Below are 9,695 nucleotides of genomic sequence, written 5' to 3' on the forward strand. Positions count from 1 at the left end.
AAAAAAAAAAAAAAAAAAAATCCACGTCTACAAAAACAAAAGGTCTAATAAATTTATAAACCTTTCTAAATTCAAAAAATTAAAAAAAATTAAAAGGACAGGTAAAAATAAACATGGGAAGTTTTAACCATGATCTTTGAAACCATTTATATTAATAAATTAATGTTATAAAAAACTAGAATTATTTGAGATATAATATTTGGAGAATATATTAATTATGAAACGAATAACTTTAATTGTTCTTTCAAAATCGGTAGTTATATTTAGCTACCTGCCTCCGTGGATTGCCTTTTTCTTAATTATTTAAGCCCATCCATATGGGCTTTTAATACGGCTGGGCTTTCTCTTTGGAAGAAACGGCCCAATAAGTCCCCATCAATACAGCCGTGTTTATGACCCAGGTGATGAAACTCTACATATAATATCATATCTCTATTCATCTTTTGATTTTCCGATCAATTTTGCCTGTAAGTTCAGAAGGCAATTAGAACAAAAATTCAATAATAGCAGCGTTATAAATACGGAACAAATGGGACACTGGCAGCTTCAATCTTGTGACCTCTAAAGCCGCAGCAGCATTTTATCTAGAAAATTAGCTCCGAGAAACATCTTCTCTCGACTCGAGCTCGAGTAGGAATCAAATAGACAGAGTTGATCACACAAGCTTGACAATGAACATCTCTTCTCGACTCGACTCGGGCTTCATAAGAATAGCTCGCTCGACAATGAACACAGCACACAAGGCACCACACACTCGGGAAAGGACCTAGAAGAAGACCAAACCATACTCAATCAAGCAAAAGCAATTTTGCAGCATATGCAAAAAGAGAATTTCCATGGAGGTTGAACCAAAAAACAAACACTTCACAGTTCCACAGCAGCAATGTGTCCCATGTGTTACGTTAGAAGAGATTTTTCCTCTGCTGAGCATTTACAACTACCCTCCAGACTCACTGTCTTTCATTTCCCTGTTCAAGTCCTTGCAAGATTTCTGTTCATTATATTCAGGTTCGGACACTCCCATTGAGGAGCATTCCCCAAGTTGATAAACTCTTTCATCAACCAACGATTTTATGAAAGAACATGACCGCTCTTCGGCTTCTATGTTAGGTCCAGGTTCAGGCATGGAGCAATATGGCAACTCCATAGATGATGGGCCATGAGGCTGTGCTCTCATTTGCACTGAGCGCAGGAGCGCAGCCCTTCTCAGATCTGCTGAGTGACATATATCACTAGGAGACGAAGGGAAACGACCCTCAGAATCTGATCCGCGTTGATGGGGCTGCAAGCTAGTGACAGGACCAGTATTACATCCAAGTGAAGTATTGGTACCTGTTGAAGGAGTCATCCCACTGAATGGCCTCTGATATCGGTATGGAGAGACTGGACTGGTAGGTACACTACTATCAGACTGCGAGGGAAATAAGTTTGTGGATGTCTCACAAAACCGGCAGTCATCTGAATCTTCCGACATAGGAGAATATTGGCAGGACATTTCATCCCTGAGATGTAGTGTTAGAGAAAAAAGAAAAAAGATTAAAATCGGAAAATCCCAAAACCATCATTTAGGATCATACAATATTAAACGAAATACTGACCCAAAATGTAATACATGGCTCTAGGTGGCAGTGGGAAATTGATTTTCTACATAATTAGAATTAGTCGAGATGCATGCGATTTGGCCAAACTGGAAGGAATAAACATACAATGAGGGAAAAAGTATTAAACCAAAGAATAAGGGTTGCAGTAAGAGGCTCTAAGATTGCAGAAGAGTTGGAATAGGTGAATACTGCATCTCTTTGCTACTAGTTTAGACAGTGGAACACAGATGAGAAGAAGAGATATGCATGTCTTTTGTGATCTAGAAAACTTAACGAACTTTAAAGATAGATCACAATTTCAGATAATAATGTTTTAATCCAGTTCATCATAGTTTCTTCCGTTACACTTCCCAACTACCGTTTAAAAATAAAAATAAATAAATAAATAAAATAAACTACTATTTATACGAATGAATATCAATAGCAATGAACTCTCGAGTTTTGAAATAAAACATTGTCCGTAGAAAATAAGACTACCATTTGTTGCACAACTAGAAGGAATACAGAAGTCTCCTGACCTTAAATTTCAATCAAGTCTCCTGAACTAACATACTTTCAACAACATAAAGTTGACTCTGTGTCGATTTAAGCAGATTTCAACTTGTTAAGGCATTGCACATTTGTTCTAAAGGTGGGTTGTCTAAATCATCAGTCCCACAATGTTGAATTAAAGTATAGTTTAATCTACGGAGCAGAAAGATCATAATGAAAATTCAAAATGATACATCTATATCCTCGTTAAATCTTAAAAGCACATTAAGAAAAAAAGAAATTGGAAGTCTCATGAACGCAAGTTGTGGTACGCACGTACTAGAGAGATTCTTCTTATAATGTAACTAATGGAAGAAAATTTTAACATGCATACCAAGGCTTTGGATGTACTTTACCACATACAATATGCACAAAGCCAAACTTAAGAGAGAAGGATGAATGATCAATTCTAGGAAAAAATAACAATAATCAGACAAGATTTTTAAATCTCCAAGATGGGGCAGAAGATAAGAACAGGGAAAACCATCCTCGTGGACATTATTCATCTTTCAGCCATCAGATTTTAACAAAGAATACTAACTACTCCTCCGTTCAAACCAAGATGGTACATGAAACAACATTTATCGAACTTTTTCCTGAAGTGAAGCACATACACCTCACATATTAAAACCATGAAAATTCGCTGTCCTAGAATACACCATCAAGTGCATCATTACTGCCTGGTTATAACAGCACAAGCATCAATAGGTAACGACGATAAGCTTCTTCAATAGGCATGTAAAGTAGATAGGATACCCTCTACCTAAAAGAATCCAGGAAGGGTACTTCGAAGTTTGGAACTGTGCGTTTTGTTGAGCCAATTACATTTTGAAATTCAATGTCAGATTCGAACTTTCTGGATAAACTCGGTAACTTTTTATTTGCAGTGTAAAGGAAATTCATAGTTTTTTTTTAGGAAAACTACATCTTGAGAATACTAAGTAAAGGAATCAAGAGAGTTTTGTTTCAGAAATCTCGACCCATAATGGCATTTCAGACGCATTTCAAAAGTACAAGATTTGTTACAATGGAGAATTTCAATTTCTTCCAGTAACATCCATTTGTTTCTATAATCTTATACAGCACAAGAGCTTGTAAACTTCTATGTATTAAAATTCTCGTTCGTATACAAGACAATCTAAAAGTAAATCAGTTAAACTTTATTGGAACAAATTCCATTACCTTAGATAAAGCATGGACTCTGACCTAGCAGGGGAATCCATGAGATTCTCTGAAAGAGGGTCCCCAACCGTCAATCCATTCAAACTAGAAGCCATTATCTGTGCAAGATCATTAACAACGAAGGGATATACGTTAGGAGGGAATTTTGCACCCAGAAAGGCAGACACAGGAATGACGCAAAACTGAAAGAGCATAATCGACCCAAATTAAGAAATGCCACAAAGACTCATACCCTAAACGCTGAAATTTCAAGTTCAACCTACAAACCGATAGCTTTTCTGGATCAAAACAAAATGTGTAAAGGCAAAGAAGTTTCAGATGCCCTAACAATAAATTAAGGGCACACAAGGGGTACCTCACTTAGGTAGCGCTTGTGAGAGTGAAAATTGTCGAGATAAACTTCATCGTCGGGATCTCTAGCCCTCTTCCCGCTTGGAGATGGCGTAGAAGACGACGACGACGATGGCGGCGGCGGCGGCGGCCCGGAGTTCGATTCAACGCCCATCAGGGGAATTTCAGCAGTTTTCCAAGCAAGAAATTGAACGAGAAAGTACAAAATCGACGATCATTTAGATTGAGAAAGAGGATAATGTTGGCAATTTATGGAAACTGGAATCACCGCAACCAGTTTAGGATCGTTGATGAAGAAGGATAATAGTACAATCTTCTTTGGTTTTTCCTTTTCGGGGCCCCGTTTGGAGCTTTCCCAAAAACCGCTTTTCTTTTCTTTTATTTCAAAATTAAAATTAGTATTATTTAAATACATTCTTCTGAAAACATTAATTAAAACTAATATTAAAAATTAATTAAAATATAACTAATAAATAGTTAAGATAAAACAAAATATTGATCCGACGGTGACTCATCAGCGTCAGAAAACCAATCCAACGGCAAATACGACACCTGACTCTGCAACCTCATTTCCTCGTAAAACATTTTAATAAACTTCTCCGCCTTCGAATCAATCCCTTCTTCTTCCTCTTCCTCCTCCGCTTCATAATCACACGGCGGCGACGGCGGCGGACGGCGATGCAATTTCAGGTGAACAATGGGGTTGTCATTGAAGGAGAATTGACGCTCTGCAGAATATGGGCGGAGAGGCGTTGGGGTTGGGTGAATGAGTCGCTTGATGAACCGCCACACGTGACGGAAATCCACCGGAAAGGAGCGACGGTAGCGGCGGTGGGTGTGAATTTTCCAGTGGCGTAGGAATTTCATTGCTCTGCGAGCAGCATCCCATTTAGTGCAGGACATTGATGGAGATGGAGAGGGAATATGATGTGAAGAAATGAAATTAAAGAAGGGGTTTATATAATGATCCAAAATGGGTTGAAATGATTGAAGGTGTGTGAGAAATTGTTGAATTGTTGGGTCTGTAATTTCAGAGAAGGGAACTCCAAGGCTGGAAGGTGAGTGTAAATCAACTTTTTTTTTTTTTTTAATACTATTAATAATTATTATTATATCAATTTCAACTATAAATTTTTAATTTTATCAAATTTAATTCAAAAAATTAAATAAATCTTACCATTTTTATTGATTTATGTCGTATGTATATTTTATAATTTATTGAGCATATAATTGAAATGATATAATAGTTAGAATTAATACACGAATATAATAATAATTCATATAATTAATTGTAAAATTAAGCTATTCTATAAATATTATTATTATTATTATATGTCTTTGAATTTGCTAGGAAATTACTCCAACTTTGAAGACGTGTTGAGAAATTGCCTTGGTTAATGTTGAGAAACTTCTAAGAAGTTTTCTCATACGGAAAATAAAATTTGAAAAAAACATATATTTGATTATTGGTGTTTATTTTCTAGAATTTATGCGAAGGATAATGTATTATAATTGTGAACAATACAGTTGAAGGACAATACTTATGATTCAGAAATCTTGCTTCTGTAAATGAATTGTTGAGGAAATTCATAGGCTTGATTTAAATTTTAAAATTATATGATTATTACACGTAACAATAACATGAATTCAAACACATGTAGAATGTTATTGTGCATGTTTTTTTAAGAAAAGTATGAAACGAGCTATGAAATGTATGGATTTGAAATTATTATTAAGTATCCATGTTTAGGCTGATATGTCATGTCTCTATTGTATATGTATGTGATTTTAGCAGTTATATGGAAACGATTTAGGATCCACCATCTAACCCTTAATCATAAACTCCACTCGATTGTCAGGTGTCTAAATAACTATAGAATTGAGGTCCATAGTTGTACCTTGGAGTTGATATATGACTGTATTCTGTGAGGCTATTTAGGAAGTTTTTCCGTTCGCTTTCATTTAGTGAATCTATCACGAGCGATAGGGGTCCATAGTTGCACCTTAGAGTTGGTTGATCTTGAGACTTTTGATTATTGTTCATGCATGTGAGTTAGTGGTTATATGTGGACGATTAGGAGTTCGTCCACTAACCTTTAATTGTAAACCTGACTCGATTGTCAGAGGTTCGGATAACTATAGAACTGGCCTATGATGTTTTATTTTGTATGATTGTACTCTGTAGGGATTACAAGAAAGTTTGTCAGTCAGTTTTCTTTTAGTGAACTTGCAAGCGGCAAGGGCCCATAGCAATACCCTCGAGAGTTGATCGAATCTTAGAATGCATGAACCTTATGAGACTGGTATCGAGGTCGCGTGTCGAAGACCTACGATTTAGATCAAGAACTACAGTGATGGTGAAAGAGACAAGCATAAATGACTAATTAGAAGACTTAAAGAACTCAAGAAAATTACGAGGGCTGAAGGTCTAGATAGATAGGACCAAGAATCAAGAAATTGAACTAGCTTCCACTAAAATACCCTAAGTGGAGCTTGTGTAGAATGAGTAACCCTAGAGTGTAACCTAGGAAGAGCCCATTCTTGTGAATGAACTCTCAAATGAGAACAAGACACCGAATGAACGAACTAAGATCGATACAACTTAATAATGAAGTAAGAACTACCAACAAGCTACTAAGTATATTTTATATACTCATCCATGTTATCTTAAATTTTTAAGACGAGGCATGATGGAGCAGTCAAGGTAGAGGCGCCCACGTGCTAGAGGCTATGGAGATTCGGGCTAGATTGGTGTATTCTACTCCTTTTGATATGTTTTATGAACTTTTGATTTTTGTACTTCTAGACTTTATAAACTATCTATGTCATGTTTTGGATTGTGCATCATTGTAGTTATCAGTATATAATTGTGTACTTTGAACGTTGCATTTTTAAATCTAATTTTGCCTTAAGTGCATGCACAATTTAAAAATATTTCACGTCAGTAAGTAACGGTCCGTAGCTCGCATCTCTCGAAAAGCAACTCGTTACATTGTCACTCACCGTCGATCATTTAACTCCATTGTCATCGTCATTGGTAGTCATGTCTCCAAGGTTCCAATAGTTCTCATTTGTCGCGAGTTGAATCATTGGGAGTGTCACAAGTGCACCGTTTGACGACTGGAGAGAAAGCCCAAAACACGACGATCCATGCCAAGAAAAAGAAATTTGAGTCGGGACATGATTTGGTTCAATTTAGGTTCAAGCTAATCAGTCAACAGTCAACTATGACTCAAACTTTGGTCCATTCGAGGAATTTTGACCCCTTCAAAAGATTTGACTACTTCAACACGATTTGTGACCTAATTTTCTCATTACAGGCCATTTTTTCATCCTTAACAATTATGAAGGTTAAAATCTTTATAAAAAGAAATTGTATAGATATAATGTTACGGCTCAAGCCACCGCTAATAGATATTGTCCTCAACAGGTCTGCTAAGAAAAGGTTTCCACATCCTTACAAGGAGTGTTTCGTTCTCCTCACTAATCAATGTGAGATATCACATCTAAGAAGAATATATTTAGCATATTTATAAATTATTTTTTAGAATAACAAATTTATAAATACGATAATTAATTTTATTTCAAACGTAATAAATTCGACTTTTTTTTGTATTCTTAAAAAGGAACTCCAGAACCCTGAACCTTTTCACTTTTGGTATACTTTTTGAAAATTTCAAACAGAAAAGAAAAGTAGCCAAGCTTAATAATAAAAAATAATTAACTTTTAATTTTTTTTTAAAAAACATTTGAAATATTTTCTTTAATACCTAGATTTAATTTTTTTTTTAAAAAAAAATTATTATTTTAGTGTAAGGACAGGTGAGTAGTCGCTTTATTCGGTAAAGGCTATCTCTTACTATTGTCCACATTGAAGATTAAATGAATGTAACTGCTCCAAGACATGTCACACAAGATCGTGATGCCATAACAAATTCTTAGAAAATATATTTCTTTTTTATTTTCTAATATTATATTACGAAAATGGCATATATTCCATTCTTTAATTATTATTATGGTTCGTTACGAGGACACGTAGGAATGTTATTAGGTTAGCAAGGAACCCGAGCTAACTTCTTCATCTTCACCCACACTTAGGGTTCGACATTCGAATTTGGCACTTAGATGACTCCTCCTTTACTTGGGTGTCACATGTCCATTAACTTCTGCATTGGTTCGTCTCCGAATAACATCTTAGTCATGCCCACCAACTTCCATATTGGTTCGTCTATGAACATCTTAATATGAGAGATATCTCTTTGATACCATTTAAAACGATCCTTTTTCTACATAAATAATACTTGGAAATGAATTTTAAACGAGTCATATAAAGAAATTAAAAAGAATAAAAAAGCTTTATTTTCTTCAATGTGTGACGATCACTTTCGGGATGAATCTTCTCGAAGGAACTACCTTCATTGCTCATCATCATGAGATTAATGTTCTTTCCCCCTTGATTATCAAACAAATCATCAACACACATTAAGACTACAAACACTTTATTAATTTTCAACATTAAACCATAATATGTGATAGAAATATAATAAAATAAGATAGTGTTAATGCTTTATTCGTTTTGGGTTAGATGGGTTAGTGGTCGAGCAACTGAAATACAATTCATAACCTATTCTGAGAGATCTCACATCGATTTAAGAGGGGAACGAAATATTTCTATAGTGGTGTGGAAACTTCTCTCAAGTAGACACGTTTTAAAACCAAATAGATAGTGTTAATGCTTTATTCATTTTGGCTTAGATGGGTTGGTGCTCGAGCAACTAAAATACAATTCATAACCCATCCTCAGAGATCTCACATCAATTGAAGAGGGGAACAAAACATTCTTACGGGGATGTGGAAACTTCTCTCTAGTAGACGCGTTTTAAAACCGTGAGACTAACGGCGATACGTAACCGACAATATCTGCTAATTGTGGGCTTGAGTTGTTACAAAGAGTATAGCCTTAAAAGGGGTGGATTGTGAGATCCCAAATCGGTTGGAGAGGGGAACAAAACATTCCTACAGGAGTGTGGAAACTTCTCTCTAGTAGATGAGTTTTAAAACCGTAAGACTAACGACGATATGTAACAGACAATATCTGCTAATTGTGAGCTTGAGTTGTTATAAAGAGTATAGCCTTAAAGGGGGTGGATTGTGAGACCCCAAATCAGTTGGAGAGGAGAACAAAACATTCCTATAGGAGTGTGAAAACTTCTCTCTAGTAGACGCGTTTTAAAACCGTGAGGTTGACGGCGATACGTAACTGGTCAAAGTGGACAATATCTACTAGCGGTGGACTTGAACTGTTACACATCCTAACCGTCTATTTGCGAATTGGGTTGGGTCGTCATGTTGTTTTCTTCTTTTATTTATTTTTTAAAAAAATTATATTTATCCATAATACATGTTATATTTATAACTAAAATTTCATAAACTTCAAATATCAAAAGTTTACGGTCACAATCTATCGTTAAAATCAGTTACAAACTTCAAATATTCTTAATTTTTTTTTAAAAATAGGATAGAGTTCGAATTGAGTTAAAACAAAGAAATTTTGCTTGGTTTTATATTTAATTCATTACGAAATATTAAAATCTTAACTTTTAACTATTTTTATTTTTAATGGTTAAAAGAACGAATAAAAATATAAATATTAATTAAATACCATACAAATAAATCACATATGGTAAGTGTAATTATACAAAAAATACAAGTTCATAATGGTGTAGTATAGAGAGTTGACCCGAGAAAATGAGTGGAAACGTTATTCTTTTTGTGAATGGACCGATATAAAGAAAAAAAATTAAATATTTAATTCTGAAAATATATATCTTCACTGATTAAATTATATTTAGATGAAAGGTCGCTCATATACTAAAATGTAACAATGAATCTCAACTAATATTCATAAATTTTTATTTTCTAAAACATTTTTAATGAAATATCTAAAATTTTTGTTTTATAATTATGGATGAGGGAGAGAAAAATGAAGATATATTCTTTTTAATTACATTTTGGCCTACCAACTTTCCA

At 34.7% G+C, this 9,695-nt stretch overlaps 2 protein-coding genes across 3 annotated transcripts; both read right to left on the minus strand.

The window, feature by feature from the left end:
• Nucleotides 1–407: 407 nt before the first annotated feature.
• On the minus strand, nucleotides 408–4,009 carry LOC111441454. 2 transcript variants are annotated; one of them, XM_023078448.1, is made up of 4 exons: nucleotides 3,670–3,716; nucleotides 3,547–3,592; nucleotides 3,315–3,412; nucleotides 408–1,502 (listed from the first exon to the last, which is right to left on the minus strand). In XM_023078448.1, the coding sequence occupies exons 3-4, from the start codon at nucleotides 3,407–3,409 to the stop codon at nucleotides 938–940; spliced, it is 660 nt and encodes a 219-aa protein (XP_022934216.1). In that variant the 5' UTR covers nucleotides 3,410–3,412; nucleotides 3,547–3,592; nucleotides 3,670–3,716; the 3' UTR covers nucleotides 408–937. The 2 variants fall into 2 exon arrangements, with proteins under 2 accessions (XP_022934216.1, XP_022934215.1); XM_023078447.1 differs by lacking the exon at nucleotides 3,547–3,592 and having other exon boundaries at nucleotides 414–1,502; nucleotides 3,670–4,009.
• A 35-nt stretch (nucleotides 4,010–4,044) lies between these two features.
• On the minus strand, nucleotides 4,045–4,714 carry LOC111441455. Its single transcript, XM_023078449.1, has one exon. The coding sequence runs from the start codon at nucleotides 4,566–4,568 to the stop codon at nucleotides 4,143–4,145; it is 426 nt and encodes a 141-aa protein (XP_022934217.1). The 5' UTR covers nucleotides 4,569–4,714; the 3' UTR covers nucleotides 4,045–4,142.
• Nucleotides 4,715–9,695: the final 4,981 nt, after the last annotated feature.

The sequence above is a fragment of the Cucurbita moschata genome, unplaced genomic scaffold (genome assembly GCF_002738365.1).
Source record: "Cucurbita moschata cultivar Rifu unplaced genomic scaffold, Cmos_1.0 Cmo_Scf00004, whole genome shotgun sequence".
Classification (NCBI taxonomy): Eukaryota; Viridiplantae; Streptophyta; class Magnoliopsida; order Cucurbitales; family Cucurbitaceae; genus Cucurbita; species Cucurbita moschata.

Excerpts from the sequence above, each read along its gene's own strand:
- LOC111441455 (XM_023078449.1), bottom strand. The coding sequence starts at position 4,568 with ATGTCCTGCACTAAATGGGATGCTGCTCGCAGAGCAATGAAATTCCTA.
- LOC111441454 (XM_023078447.1), bottom strand. The coding sequence starts at position 3,819 with ATGGGCGTTGAATCGAACTCCGGGCCGCCGCCGCCGCCGCCATCGTCG. Across the intron at positions 3,413-3,669 it reads ACAAGCGCTACCTAAGTGAG|ATAATGGCTTCTAGTTTGAA; the intron begins GTACCCCTTGTG and ends GATCTTGCACAG. Across the intron at positions 1,503-3,314 it reads GAGTCCATGCTTTATCTAAG|GGATGAAATGTCCTGCCAAT; the intron begins GTAATGGAATTT and ends ACTACATCTCAG.